This window comes from Trichomonas vaginalis, chromosome V, assembly GCF_026262505.1.
Source record: "Trichomonas vaginalis G3 chromosome V, whole genome shotgun sequence".
NCBI lineage: Eukaryota > Parabasalia > Trichomonadida > Trichomonadidae > Trichomonas > Trichomonas vaginalis.
The window spans coordinates 32,537,521-32,552,846 of NC_067207.1; the positions used below are offsets into that span (position 1 = coordinate 32,537,521).

Consider the following 15,326-nt stretch of genomic DNA (forward strand, 5'->3'; position numbering starts at 1 on the left):
CTTTTGTCAAAATTGTCAAAAGAGGACATTCATTTTCAAATGAAATATTTGTGTTCTTAAAAATTGGTGGTGAATTACCATATGATGTAAATGATGAAGTGTTATCTGTTGTTGAATTTTCGAAATGTATAGAACATCTTTGTGCGTAAAAAACTGTAGTAATCTCATTCTCACGAATACAATAGTTCATGTAAATATTAGTACTGATAGTCTGAATCAGATAACTCCATTGATTTGGACTTTTACTTCTTAGATAATTGCATGAGTTAACTTTAAATATTGATTCATATGAGTCAGAAGATGAGCTCTGATTAAAACTACCTGATGATTGATTATTATCAATGACATTGACACAAGTTATCTATTGTTGAATAACCACAATCATTGTTGATTCTATTTTGTGCAATATTGCATTCATTCATAATTATAAACCCAATAAACATGGCAGTTGTAATTCTGGAGTATTGTTCTGAACTGTCGCAGCTGTAAACTAAAGTTGCATTGACATGATTTTTGTAATTTGGTTTTCCTGAAGCATGTATAGAAAATGCGGTTCCAGTATTTGAATTTGTTGAATTAATGAAAAAATTAACAATTTTGTATACTTTTTTACGGGCGCTTTAGCGCCCAAAAAGTATATAAAATTGGAATTATCTAGATTATGATTATTTTTGCTTCTAATGCCGAACAGCATTTGAATCAAAAATAATCGTAGTATATAAATTTTTGTTTGAACAAATTCACCTTCGTAGGCAAAATAAATAGAACCTCCTTCTTGTGATCCTGAGGAACATGATTTGAATTCATTTGCATCAATATATGTTTTAACATCATCAATTGAAGATTCGATTAGAACTGCACCGTTTTGATTTAATTCAAGAAAAAAACAACATGAAACAAAGTATTTTAAGTTGCTTGATCTTGAAAATTGATTACCATTAAATTTATGTTCTTCATTATATTGAGATCCTAGGAAATATTGACTTCACTCCGACCAGATTGAATCTATCGTCAATCGATCTGATTCAAAATTTTCGTCATTCTCATCTTGAGTAGTATAAAAAGTGCTATTCTTTGGGTCTTTTCAAAATTAAACTTATCAAATATAATTGAAAAGATACACTTTTTCCGATTGTCAGATTTTAAGATACACTTTTTCCCGAAAATTTGGTGTATAAGAGATCTCCATATACAAACATTATGGAGACAAGTGAGTTATATAAAAATAATCAAATAAAGAGATATATGCGTTTGAAAAAAATCGGAAAAAAGTGTATCTTTTCAATTATATTTGATAAGTTTAATTTTGAAAATGAATGTCGAAAAATGATAATGAAGAATAATCAATAGTATTTTCTGGTATTCTATCTTGATAATGAGGTGTTGTTGTGATCTGAATAATATCCCTATTCCTATTATCAACTAAATTTCTAAGAATGCCATTAAATATCGAACATGAAGCTATTCGATCTAAAAATGACACTTTTTAATTTATAATTCTCTCATTCCGATGTAACAAGAGAATAAACTGTCTGTACTTAAACTTTTCATAACGTTTCTGAATTTCAAAAATTACTGAATGGTTCAAATACCGATATAATATACCATAAAATTCCTTTGAGCCATATTTATTTTCGATTAATTTGTCACAATGTAGAAAATTTCAAAAATTACTGAATGGTTCAAATACCGATATAATATACCATAAAATTCCTTTGAGCCATTGTCACAATGTAGAATGTCTCCATTATTAACTTCAATTCATTTTCCTTTACCACCTACATGCAAAATATGTTAAAATCATTCAATGAAGTTCAAGTCTCAATAAGCTTTATTCAAATGTTTATTTTCCTAAAGTAGTTTTTTGTGAGTAAATTAGGAAAAGAAATTTGACGACTTTTTTTTATCCAAATGTCAAGCGTATTCTAAATTTCAAGCAATAGCGTACTTGAATTTGATTTCAAGGGACCAAATTACTACACTTTTAAACCTTATGTTGTCAAATTAAAAAGAGGATTTTATAAATTTGAATTATGGGGATGCTCAAATTCCAAATATAGTGATCCTCCAAACTCTGCATATCTTGCAGAATCAGGAGGAGCATATGTGAAGGGATATTTATTTTTAAACAAACCACAAAATTTTTTCTTGCATGTATGCTCTCAAGGACAATATCTTATGAAAATTACTCATATGGTGGAGGAGGCCCTGGACAATACAGTGGAGGCGGGTCGTCAGACGTAAGACTTATCCTGTTTATCTACTCTGATGTCTTGAACAATTTCAAGTTGCTGAAACATGATGAACCTAATGTAGTTTCTGTATTTGTAATGAATATGATAGATGTGATAGATATACAATTCTCAAATGCACTATCAAGAATCTGTAAACTAGATGAAGAAGAGAAAGATATAGATGGAATCTTTTTACAATTCTTGAACGCTGTATTCGAAATTTTTGTCAAAGTTGCAGGGAAAGCTATTTCTGAATTGAGAATTGCGTTTTCAAAAGCACTCGTTCCTATCTCGATAATATGATTTCCAAATGAAAATTTAGATAAATTCGTGCATCCACTGAAAGCACCATATTCAATATACTGTAGTTGTGAATCTCCATCGAATGTCACTGAACTAATCTTAATTTTGTTGAGAAATGCCTGCATCCTAATTCTGGTTACTGCATATGGTATCACAATATCATAATCTTGGCCTAAGAACTGTGAAATTGTTTTATTGTTATTTGCATATATTATTAATTGTTTATCTATATACAATGATTTACTTGATAAAGTTAAATTAAGATTAGGAATACTAGGAAGTGCATTCCCTCCTATATCAGATATATTTTCAGGAAGAACAATATTAATTAAATTATTACAGTTCTGAAATACTCCTACTTCAAGTATTGTTACTTTATTGGGAATTTCGATTGAAGTCAAACCACTTCCATGAAATGCTAATTTTCGTAAAACGGTAATATTTGGAGGAAGATTTATTTGTTTAAGCTTCCTACAATAATAGAAAGCATAAGAACCGATACTAGTTACAGATGGAGGAATGATAATATTTTTTAGATTTGAATGAATGAAACAACCTTGGTTTATCATTGTAACCGTATCAAGAATTGTGTAACTTTCGCCGCATGCAGAAGCACAATAATAAATGATGGTTTTATCTTTATTATAAACTGCTTTAGTATCATCCCATAAATACTGATTCATTGGATCAACATGAATGTTTTGCATATTTGTGTTAGAACAGAATGCAACACCTGAAAGCGTAGAAATACTTTCAGGAATTGTAAATTCTATTAAATTATCCCATATAAATGCATTAAATTCTAGTGAAGAGAGTTTAGATCCTTTTGAGAAAGTTATTGATGTTAACGTTGGCATAGAAGAAATTGCGTAACCTTCAATTTTTGTAACTGTTGATGGAATATTGATTGATGTGAGTTTCAGAGAGTCGAATGAATATGATGAAATTGTTGTGAGTCCTTCTGGAAGAAGAACAGTTGTAACTGATGTGCATTGACTGAATGAATATTTCCCAATAATTTGTAACTTGCTGCATTTTGAGAGATCAACTCTTTGTAACTTTGAACATTGATAGAATGCATAATCGTTGATATAATAAAGTTGTGGATTATCTTCAAATGAGAATGATTCAAGAGAGTTGATTGCAGGTTTGAAACAATAATTTTCTTTATCGTAACCATAAATGACTGTGCATGCAGAAGATATAACAACACTTGTAGTTGTTGCTGAAACAGATCGTAATGTTTTTCCACCATTTGAATATTCACTCAATTAGTTTAACCTTTTAAGATTTTTGGATCATAACATTAAAAATTGCCAAAAATAAGGTTATTATGCTAACAAATTATATTTCATCATTAATTTTCGATTATAAAAATCTATTTTCAATCAAAAGATAGAAACTGTAATATTTGCGCAAATTTCAAACTCAACGTTAAGCTGATTTTATATTTTATTATACATTTCCATCTATAGTATCAATATGTTTTTCTGAGGAAAAAATGCTCGTTTATTATTTTTTGCATCTTGATATAAGTGATAATGTTCAAAGCTAAAAGCAGTTCCAAACTAACATATTGTTAGCATTTCACCTTTAGCTCAGAAATAACTCATTCAACAAAAGCTTTTCAATTGCTCGATTCTCTCACTTATTTCCACTGAAAATTCCAAATTCCTATAAAAGAGTTCAAGAACCCAATCAAAGGAAAATTTATTTTCATTTATTACAAAATTTCCATGAATTCTTTCCAAAATAGAATTTAAACAAGGAATATAGCCTGTATTTGTATTTCCCTACTCCAAATTAGTTGGTTTCTCTTGACGATCTCTATCGTCTTTTTTCACCAAAATCTATTTATTATTAATCTTTGTCTTGTATATAGATAGTAAAAATCTCTTTCTTAAAATTTTATTAACTCTTATTGAAAAAAGTCTCAAATTCCGCGATGAGTACTTTGCCCTCTCAATCGAAATTTGAGTAGTGAGGTTTATAATATCCAATTGAATACACAGAGGTTTTACATTCTATTTTTTGAAAGCCCTCACTACTGAAGAAGAAATTATTAAAACCCGATTCCTATTACAAAATCAGCGGATGATACTATCTATACCTTAAAAAAAGTAAGCCATTCAAAAATATCTAAACGTATACTTTTTTTCTGAGCAGATGTCAAGGAATTGTGAGTCACAAAACTAGGAACGACGTTTGGTCGGATGTTCAATAGTTTACATCTCCCTTATAGAATTTATTTCCGACACTACTATACTCAGCATACTTGGGATGCACTACTACATTTTTAAACATAAATTTAATCTCATAATTTTATGAAATAAGGTTATTTTTTGAGAGATATTTATCGTCTTAATAAAGATTTGATTTCTTGGAATTAAGTTCTTAAAGGACATATATCTTATGCATTTGATTTATTTGAAGGCACAAAATTCTCTGTTTCTGTTGAAAAGAAATCATTTATCTTTGAATATCCATGCCCAAATTTAACGTTTTGCAAACCATTTAATATCAGTCTTGAAAGAGGTCATTATAGAATTGAACTTTGGGGTGCTCAAGGTGGTGATGGAAGAATGTTGAACACCAATAATCTTTACAAAGATTCAGGTGGTGCCGGTTCATATGTTAAAGGCAACATCAAAATAGGATCACCGTTAACATTGTATTTATATCTTGGTGCTGCAGGTGAAGACCAAAGCTCCATCCGAGGTCATGGCGTTGATCAAAGTCTTGGCGGTTGGAACTTTGGAGGAAAAGGAGGTATGGACCTATTTGATACCGACCATCCAGAAAATGGAGCTGGAGGAGGTGGTGCTGTTGATATCAGATTGAAATATATTGACATCAATATCATCCCAACAAACAATCTAAAATTTCGCGAATCAATTGATAGTCGAATTATCGTTGCAGGTTCCGGAGGAGGTGCTGTTTCTGACAATATCACGAGATTTGCAAACATATCTTCCAAATTTTATGCATGGGGCCTTCCAGGAGGCACATTAGATTCGATGAGGTCAAAATACACAATTGGTGCTTCTCAAACCATGGGCCAATTAGGTATAGGAGTTGATGGAAAATCAACTAATTATAGTGTTGGAGCATGCTCAGGCGGAAGTGGATCAGGATACCGAGGTGGATATTATGAAATTCCTGACCCCATCACAGAATATTTTATACAAGGTGGTGGTGGAGGGAGCTCATATATCAGCGGCCATCCAGTGTGCATTACAAGTCCATATAACATTTCATTCACAAACACTGTTATGTATGGTGGCAATGAGAGCATGCCACAACCATTTGGGGGTATGAGTATTGGACACCGTGGTAATGGTGTTTGTCGCATAACAGATCTTTCTCCTGACTTTATTAGTTGTAATTTACTCAAAAATTTCAATTTTAACTTTGTCTTGATTCATAATAAACTTCGACGACAATTTTAGAATTTTGTATATATCATAAAAATTTACAATTGAATTTCAAATTGATCATTATACAGATATCAAATGAAATTAATTTATGATCAATTTATATTGCTTTGAGGCTGAAATTAATAATCAAAGAAATTTGAATTTAATTCATTTAGTAACAAGAATGGTAGTTAACAGCAATTTCTGTGGTACGAAACCTTGATTCCTCTGTGAAAAATAATTCACTTCCATTTTGAGAGTATTTCTAGTTTTACTCTCACAAGAAACATAAATCTTTTGACAAAAATATCAAATGATTCGATTTCTACATTTTTATGAAGAAAATGTATAGAAACTTATGTATAGTATTCTATGGCTTCTTTTTGACTACAAAATGCAAAATTTACTAATTTTTCTCAAAACTTCACTTATCCAAAAATTGCCAAGGTTATCAAATCGTAATGAACAAAATTTGCGTTTTTGGCAATTCCAATATCCTTTTTTCACTTTCTTAAAATTTGATTCAAGAAACCTAATATTTATGAAGACAATAAAGACTTCTCATAATAACCTTATTTTTGGCAATTTTTAATGTTATGATCCAAAAATCTTAAAAGGTTAAACTAATTGAGTGAATATTCAAATGGTGGAAAAACATTACGATCTGTTTCAGCAACAACTACAAGTGTTGTTATATCTTCTGCATGCACAGTCATTTATGGTTACGATAAAGAAAATTATTGTTTCAAACCTGCAATCAACTCTCTTGAATCATTCTCATTTGAAGATAATCCACAACTTTATTATATCAACGATTATGCATTCTATCAATGTTCAAAGTTACAAAGAGTTGATCTCTCAAAATGCAGCAAGTTACAAATTATTGGGAAATATTCATTCAGTCAATGCACATCAGTTACAACTGTTCTTCTTCCAGAAGGACTCACAACAATTTCATCATATTCATTCGACTCTCTGAAACTCACATCAATCAATATTCCATCAACAGTTACAAAAATTGAAGGTTACGCAATTTCTTCTATGAAATCATTGACATCAATAACTTTCTCAAAAGGATCTAAACTTTCTTCACTAGATTTTAATGTATTTTTGTGGGATAATTTATTAGAATTTACAATACCTGAAAGTGTAGAAACACTTTCAGGTGTTGCATTCAGTGGAAGCAAAAATATGAAAAATATTCATGTTGATCCAATGAATCAGTATTTATGGGATGACACAAAGGCAGTTTATAATAAAGATAAAACTATCATATATTATTGTTCTTCTGCATGTGGTGATAGCTACACAATTCTTGATACAGTAACAACAATAAACCAAGGTTGCTTCATTGATTCGAATCTAACAAATATTAACATTCCTCAATATGTAACTAGCATTGGTTCTTATGCTTTTTATGGTTGTAAAAATCTTAAACATATAGTTCCTCCACCTAAATTAACAGTATTGCAATCATCTATTTTTCGTAATTCCGGAATAACATCAATCGAGATTCCAAATATGGTAACAAATATTCAAGCAAACGCTTTCGCTGGATGTTATTCGTTAAAAACCATTGTTCTCCCAGAAAATGTTACTAGTATTGGAGGGAGTGCATTTCCAAATATTCAAAATTTGAATCTAACAATATCAAGTCCATATTTATACATCGATTAACAATTAATTATTTATTCAGATAACAATAAAAGTATTTCGCAATTCATTGGTCAAGAAACTGAAGTTATAATACCATCTACTGTCACAAAAATCAATCAAAAGGCATTTCTCAACAAAATTCAATTATCTCAAGTGACATTCGATGGAGATTCACAATTACAATATATTGAAAATATGGCATTTCAAGGATGTACTAATCTATCTAAATTTTCATTTGGAAATCATATTATCGAGATAGGAACGAGTGCTTTTGAAAACGCAATTCTCAATTCAGAAATAGCTTTCCCTGCAACTTTGACAAAAATTTCGAATACAGCGTTCAAGAATTGTAAAAAGATTCCATCTATATCTTTCTCTTCTTCATCTAGTTTACAGATTCTTGATAGTGCATTTGAGAATTGTATATCTATCACATCTATCATATTCATTACAAATACAGAAACTACATTAGGTTCATCATGTTTCAGCAACTTGACATCATTGAACAGCATCCAGATTTCTAACAACATCAAATCTGTTGGTAGTGCATGTTTTTCTAACAGCGGTCTTAGTCGTGTTGACTTTTTCAACAACAACATATCATTTGATTCACTGTCTCCATCTATCTTCCGAGGTTGCATCAACCTTCGCTCTTTCACAATTCCATCTAACTGCATCACCATTGGCACAAGTGCACTTTCAGGCACATCTATCGAACATCTTGACATCCCAGACAGTGTCGAAACATTTGATGGCTACTGCTTCTCTTTCTGCACTAAACTTGTCTCTATCAACATCAAGAACAGCAGTCACCTTGAAAACATCCGACTTGGTGTTTTCCAAGGATGCACTAACTTCGCCACTATCAACGAGTTTATCTCATCCAACTTTGTTTGCGAGAGTGGTGCTCTGTACAGCAGTGATCGCAACCGTATGCATGTATATCCACCTGCATCAACACGCCGATACTTCTATCTTCTCGAAGGTGTTGTTTCGATCGAAGACAGTGCATTCATCGGCTGCACACATCTTGAGTCCATTCTTCTTCCAGAGAAGAGTCTTTTCAAAATTGGACAGAGTTCATTCGAAGGATGCATCAATCTTCGACACATCACAATTCCATCCAGCATTGTCTCTATTGGTGAGAACGCATTCCTTAACTGTCCCAGCCTCAACTGTGGTGCACTGATCCAAAACAGAGAAAACAAGACATTCATTCGACTTCTTAAGCAGAGTGGTCTTGACATTTCATCATCTCTATACTGCTCTGGCTTTTCATGCGAAGCCAACATTCACTCTAATCTTCATCTTCGTATCACCGAAACTGCTGTTATGATTTTAATGTGAAAATAATAAAAAATTATCTCAATAAATTTCCATAATCACATATTTATATTTTTAATATTTTAGAAAGGAGAAGTACAATAAAATAATATTAGTTAATTTTTTATGAATATAACTGATAAGTTTCCAGTAAACTCTCTCTGTTACTTGTCAATTTTTGAATCGTTTACATTTCTAATGCTAAAATGCCTTCACTGAGAGTGAGACAAAATTATTAAATATTAGAGCTCAAATAAGCTGCATATGCAATGTGTAGCAACGTAACTTCTATTTATGCTTAAATTTCTGGTTTGAAGCTTGAATTAAATTTCAAAATCTTAAATTTTGAAGTTAGACTCAAAAAAATAGTATCGGTTCATCCTATGTTTATATCTGTTTTATGATCCTTTGTTGTTAAATCGAATTAGAGGGAATAGCTTGTGCGGTCCAAAAGGCGTACCTGGCAGAAATCGACTTTTTGAGAGAAACTCATATAATTAATTATATGACTTCTATCAAAAAGTTGAAGGTAGGTACGCCTTTTAACTCGCAGTTTATATCAATTTTTTTTACATTAGAACTTTATTAAAAATTGAAGAATCAAATTAAGAAAACTATTAACAATGAAATTTGATTATTTTATTGTACTTCTCCTTTCTAAAATATTAAAAATATAAATATGTGATTATGGAAATTTATTGAGATAATTTTTTATTATTTTCACATTAAAATCATAACAGCAGTTTCGGTGATACGAAGATGAAGATTAGAGTGAATGTTGGCTTCGCATGAAAAGCCAGAGCAGTATAGAGATGATGAAATGTCAAGACCACTCTGCTTAAGAAGTCGAATGAATGTCTTGTTTTCTCTGTTTTGGATCAGTGCACCACAGTTGAGGCTGGGACAGTTAAGGAATGCGTTCTCACCAATAGAGACAATGCTGGATGGAATTGTGATGTGTCGAAGATTGATGCATCCTTCGAATGAACTCTGTCCAATTTTGAAAAGACTCTTCTCTGGAAGAAGAATGGACTCAAGATGTGTGCAGCCGATGAATGCACTGTCTTCGATCGAAACAACACCTTCGAGAAGATAGAAGTATCGGCGTGTTGATGCAGGTGGATATACATGCATACGGTTGCGATCACTGCTGTACAGAGCACCACTCTCGCAAACAAAGTTGGATGAGATAAACTCGTTGATAGTGGCGAAGTTAGTGCATCCTTGGAAAACACCAAGTCGGATGTTTTCAAGGTGACTGCTGTTCTTGATGTTGATAGAGACAAGTTTAGTGCAGAAAGAGAAGCAGTAGCCATCAAATGTTTCGACACTGTCTGGGATGTCAAGATGTTCGATAGATGTGCCTGAAAGTGCACTTGTGCCAATGGTGATGCGGTTAGATGGAATTGTGAAAGAGCGAAGGTTGATGCAACCTCGGAAGATAGATGGAGACAGTGAATCAAATGATATGTTGTTGTTGAAAAAGTCAACACGACTAAGACCGCTGTTAGAAAAACATGCACTACCAACAGATTTGATGTTGTTAGAAATCTGGATGCTGTTCAATGATGTCAAGTTGCTGAAACATGATGAACCTAATGTAGTTTCTGTATTTGTAATGAATATGATAGATGTGATAGATATACAATTCTCAAATGCACTATCAAGAATCTGTAAACTAGATGAAGAAGAGAAAGATATAGATGGAATCTTTTTACAATTCTTGAACGCTGTATTCGAAATTTTTGTCAAAGTTGCAGGGAAAGCTATTTCTGAATTGAGAATTGCGTTTTCAAAAGCACTCGTTCCTATCTCGATAATATGATTTCCAAATGAAAATTTAGATAGATTAGTACATCCTTGAAATGCCATATTTTCAATATATTGTAATTTTGACTCCATTATGACCCTTTCATGGAGGTAGTTTTTATCCGCTAGTATTTTCCCTTTGAATCTCTTTACAATTCGAAATCAGATTCAAATCTCAGTAGAAGAAAGGAAGAATCGACTTACTACGGTTGTAATACGAATAAATACATATATTTAATTATTTTTATTTACATAATAATTGTTTGAAGCTCATATTCCATCAAATTTTTAAATAAAAACATTAAAATGTTGAAAATGTTCATATATTTTAATAGGGTTTTGGCACTTTATTGAGGAATTACTACATACATAGTCGAACTGAACTTGATATTTTGAAATTTAAATTATTTATCAAAATTAAAATTTAACTTGAAATTTATAATTATTTAGTCATATTTTGCATAATTCTAAGTAGATTTTGTAAAAAATCAAGAAAGAAAAATTTTAACGTGCTTTATTTTTTCTTTTTTATAATAATACATATTATTATATAATTAACATATTCATAATGTTTCACCCTTTCAAAAATATAATCCTCCTCCTCTCAAATAAACGTACATACGGGTGGCCTCTTTTTTCAAAAAATTAAAATTTGAAATTTTGGGCTCAAATATTAGAGATTTTTTCAACCTTCAACGATATATGTTGTCTATATCAGACCTCCTTTCTTTTTGATACTTAACATTGTTCCTAAATCTTAGCCGTTAAGGCTGTTCTGAAAATATTTTTTTTCGAAAAAATTCGAAAAAAATTCTTAAAATTCAAAAATCCCTTAATTCCTGAGGATTTTGGAAAAAAGTTTTTACATGAACATGTGTATATTATATGAAGTATATTGATAAGGTAAAAATCAAATTTTATTGCATATTCATCGAGAAAATAAACTAACGAATCCCTCAAAATTGAGAGGGTAATCCTCCTCCTCTCAAATAAACGTACATACGTGTGCACCCTTAATTATTTTTTTAAAACCAATTGCATTTCGTAAACAAACTTAAAAGTTTATAATAATTTAAAATATAAATATCATGTTTATCTATATAATGGCACAACCTCGTTTAATTCTACACCTTATGAAGTTGAATTAGAAAAAGGAAATTATATCTTTGAACTCTGGGGTGGTTGTGGATTACACGGAAATACAACTGAACACTCACGAGGAGGTTATGTTAAAGGAGAAATTGTTATTTATGAAAAACTCAAATTATATTTGCATGTTGGTTCGATGGGTGATATAACTGCCAAATACCCAATATACGGCGGTGGCGGCCCTGGACAACTTGGTGGTGGCGGATCATCGGATATTCGATTAAAACCGGGAGATTTTGGTGAACTTGAAGGATTGAAAAGTCGAATAATCGTCGCCGCGGGTGCAGGATCATCAGATAGCTATAATCATATAGAAGATTATGGAGGAAGTGCTGGTGGACTAGTTGGGTATCCAAGTGATTCTGGAAAGAGTGTTCCAGGAAATCAAACCTCTGGTGGATATGGAATTGGTCCATACAAAGGGAGATTTGGATTCGGTGGAGGAAACGGAGAAAGAAGATTCTATGATGGATCTCCAGATGGGAACGGCTCAGGAGGCGGTGGATATTTTGGTGGCAGTGCATCTTCTGTTGAAATAAGTTACGGCGGTGCTGGTGGAAGTTCATTCATCAGTGGACACAAAGGATGCATCGCAATTTCAGAAGATTTCACTGAAGAAAATCCTAAGTTCTCAGAACGAGAAGATCCATCTATCCACTACAGTAACATCACATTCTTCAATACAGTTATGATTGATGGTAAACATCTGATGCCACTTATTAATGGTAGTATGAGTTATGGTAATCCCGGCAATGGTTCCATTCGAATTACCACTCTTTTCTTATATGATTGTCCAAGTATATTTGTAAATTATAATATTTGTTCTTTGAATTTCAATTTTATTTATTTAGGATTAGTTATTTGCATCAAGTAAATTTTTATTAATTCAATAAGGTATGTTAAATCAACGGTAACAAAATTTTGACAATAACACTTCAAATTTTAGAACTTGATATGTTGATTTGTGTTATAAGATGCTCCAGATTGAGTTTAGAATCAATATGCATGATGAGTTTCTTTATTTATGCATATTTATTCTATAAAATTATATAGAATGCTATATGAAAAAATAAAATAATAAAAATGCAACTCATTAGATATGACAACAAAACTTGCGAACATGTTCTTACAATAAATTATTTCTGAGTTTCGACTTTATAAATAATCATTCATATTACTGATAAAAAAGTGAAATGATTTCGATCTTAGATCTTAGAAAGCAAGGCGGGATCATAATATATGTTTTATTATGATCATTATTTTTGATCAGAAAACATTACATTGAATTCTATACTCAGATTATAGAAGCTAAATGTCAAAATAAAATGAAGTATTTTATTGGAAAAAAAATTGATCAGATTACATGATTAATTTTGTAATATATTGAGAGAATCTGAAATTAAATAAGCTATTCTATGTAAGTGAAATTTAATCGACGTATTCAATTAAAATTTTCATTATGATACATCGGTCTCAAAAATGGAGGTTTGATTCAATTTGAATTTCAAAAAAAAATGTTGGGTATTTTGTTTGCTTTTGTCTCTGCAAAGAGACTACACAAGTATGATTATTCGAAGAATCCTCAAGCAAATGGAGATGGAACAGGCGTAGTGTTTGCTGGAGGATATGGAGCAAACATAAGGTCGGGTCCAAGTACAAGTTCTTCGATTATTGGAGCTGCCGCTGATGGAACACAAGTAACTGTTATCGGACACCAAAACGATTGGTGGCAAGTCAACAGAAATGGCCAAACAGGTTATATCAAAGCAGAATTACTTCATGTCAGAGGTAAAGTTGACGCAGATATAGGTCTAAAAATTCGCTCCGGTCCCGGTACAAATTACGCAAGGGTAGGTGGCCTTCCGAACAACGCCGTCGTTACAATTTATGATGTTTCCTCAAATTGGTACAAAGTTGATCAAGGATGGGTTTGTGCCGATTACGTTTCACTCGTGTCTGGTGGTGCTGGACCAACTCCATCTCCTTCTGGTCAAGTAATCAAGCAGTACGATCCTAGGTTCAACCAAAACATCAGGAATTGGGGATGCGCATTCATGTCACTCTGCTGGCTCGGCGGAGTCAACTCCATCGAAGGATGCACTGCCAACTATAACTTGGCCGTCAGCAGAAACTGGATGCGTTCCGATTGCTACATCTTAAGCTGGTATTCAATTATTCCACTAACAGGTGCAAAATCCTGCCGCATTGGTGGAAGATACGCTCCTGTTGGAGCAAATGAGAAAGAAATTCTCGCTTGCAAGAATGCAAGAGTTCCAAGCCATTACGTCGTCGGAGACAGAAATGGTGGTATCGAGTATGATACAGGTCATGCGGGCTATGTTTCCTATAATGACCATTACAAGAAAATCATTTATACTTACTAAAAAAATCAAAATAAGAGCGCAAATGAAAATCATTTCATAAGTCGCTCAAAATAATTTTTTTTAATTTGAGACTTATGCAAAATAATTGGATTTATTTATAATATATACTCACATCATCTTCTTCGTTTTCTTGATCTTCAAAAATGATTCCATCTTCGTTTTCTATTTGACCCAAAAGTTCAATTTTGTTGAGTGCAATACATGGAGGATCGCCAGGGCATGATTCATCTTGTATAAGACGAACGTACTTAGTGGTATATGTTTCGCTGAATTTATATGTTTTATCTTTACATCTTCTCATGTCCATATCTTTCTCTACTTTGTGAACTGTTTTCCATGTTTTATTATCATTAGAAATTTGTAAAGACCAACTATACAAACAGCACTCACAGCAATAAACATCATCAAAGCAGCAACAATATTGATCAGCTTCACAACATCCTGTTTTAAGATAATATCCGTTAATTTTGATGTTCTTGTTTTTGATTGAATAAACTGCCCAAGGATGTTCTTCTTTGGATCTTCCGCAGTTAGAACACCAATCGTATTCTTTTTCCATTTGATCAAAAGCATATTCAGGTTTTGTCAATTGTTTAGTTCCATTTATGTATTGAGATGATGATCCACTTACAAATACTTCGATAGCATTATTTTTATATGCATTCTTAAATATCGAATTTGACTCGGTCAGAAGATTTTCGCATAAAAGAATGAAAATCATATTTTATGTCACTTTTTTTAAAAAAAAATCAGTGACATAAATAAAATGGTGTTTTCTAGATAATGATTGACTATATTGTTTATCATTATGGATTGAATAATAAAATCGTTAAAATATCTATGCGGCAAAGTCATTCCATAATGATCATATAAAAAAATTAAAAGAACTTCAATGATCATATTCTCAAATGATACTTCATGCCCTATGTCTGTAATTTGAATGAAAGTCAAATGGACGTAAGTTCATCCTTAAAACATATTACTTGACATAATATTCCCCTCTTTTATGTCATCCTACTATATTTCATTTAAAATGAAAATATCGGTGAAAA

At 31.9% G+C, this 15,326-nt stretch overlaps 8 protein-coding genes across 8 annotated transcripts, besides 1 other annotated feature; 5 read left to right on the forward strand and 3 right to left on the reverse strand.

The window, feature by feature from the left end:
- Positions 1 to 1,320: 1,320 nt before the first annotated feature.
- Positions 1,321 to 3,833, reverse strand: TVAGG3_0444320 (ribonuclease inhibitor domain-containing protein; the record flags this gene model as incomplete). Its single annotated transcript, XM_001308919.1, has 1 exon — positions 2,261 to 3,394. The coding sequence occupies one exon, from the start codon at positions 3,392 to 3,394 to the stop codon at positions 2,261 to 2,263; it is 1,134 nt and encodes a 377-aa protein (XP_001308920.1).
- A 1,286-nt stretch (positions 3,834 to 5,119) lies between these two features.
- Positions 5,120 to 5,986, forward strand: TVAGG3_0444330 (glycine-rich protein family; the record flags this gene model as incomplete). The annotated part of the gene is made up of 1 exon (XM_001308918.1): positions 5,120 to 5,986. The coding sequence occupies one exon, from the start codon at positions 5,120 to 5,122 to the stop codon at positions 5,984 to 5,986; it is 867 nt and encodes a 288-aa protein (XP_001308919.1).
- Positions 5,987 to 6,994: 1,008 nt separating this feature from the next.
- TVAGG3_0444340 (ribonuclease inhibitor domain-containing protein) lies at positions 6,995 to 7,630 on the forward strand (the record flags this gene model as incomplete). The annotated part of the gene is made up of 1 exon (XM_001308917.1): positions 6,995 to 7,630. One exon carries the CDS (start codon positions 6,995 to 6,997, stop codon positions 7,628 to 7,630), a length of 636 nt encoding a protein of 211 aa, XP_001308918.1.
- A 174-nt stretch (positions 7,631 to 7,804) lies between these two features.
- Positions 7,805 to 8,956, forward strand: TVAGG3_0444350 (surface antigen family; the record flags this gene model as incomplete). Its single annotated transcript, XM_001308916.1, has 1 exon — positions 7,805 to 8,956. One exon carries the CDS (start codon positions 7,805 to 7,807, stop codon positions 8,954 to 8,956), a length of 1,152 nt encoding a protein of 383 aa, XP_001308917.1.
- Positions 8,957 to 9,623: 667 nt separating this feature from the next.
- TVAGG3_0444360 (ribonuclease inhibitor domain-containing protein) lies at positions 9,624 to 10,823 on the reverse strand (the record flags this gene model as incomplete). Its single annotated transcript, XM_001308915.1, has 1 exon — positions 9,653 to 10,804. The coding sequence occupies one exon, from the start codon at positions 10,802 to 10,804 to the stop codon at positions 9,653 to 9,655; it is 1,152 nt and encodes a 383-aa protein (XP_001308916.1).
- Position 10,824: 1 nt separating this feature from the next.
- Positions 10,825 to 11,754: a mobile genetic element.
- Positions 11,755 to 11,784: 30 nt separating this feature from the next.
- TVAGG3_0444380 (glycine-rich protein family) lies at positions 11,785 to 12,934 on the forward strand (the record flags this gene model as incomplete). The annotated part of the gene is made up of 1 exon (XM_001308914.2): positions 12,027 to 12,764. One exon carries the CDS (start codon positions 12,027 to 12,029, stop codon positions 12,762 to 12,764), a length of 738 nt encoding a protein of 245 aa, XP_001308915.1.
- A 470-nt stretch (positions 12,935 to 13,404) lies between these two features.
- TVAGG3_0444390 (bacterial SH3 domain-like protein) lies at positions 13,405 to 14,274 on the forward strand (the record flags this gene model as incomplete). Its single annotated transcript, XM_001308913.1, has 1 exon — positions 13,405 to 14,274. The coding sequence occupies one exon, from the start codon at positions 13,405 to 13,407 to the stop codon at positions 14,272 to 14,274; it is 870 nt and encodes a 289-aa protein (XP_001308914.1).
- Positions 14,275 to 14,365: 91 nt separating this feature from the next.
- Positions 14,366 to 14,995, reverse strand: TVAGG3_0444400 (uncharacterized protein; the record flags this gene model as incomplete). The annotated part of the gene is made up of 1 exon (XM_001308912.1): positions 14,366 to 14,995. The coding sequence occupies one exon, from the start codon at positions 14,993 to 14,995 to the stop codon at positions 14,366 to 14,368; it is 630 nt and encodes a 209-aa protein (XP_001308913.1).
- Between the last annotated feature and the right edge of the window lie 331 nt (positions 14,996 to 15,326).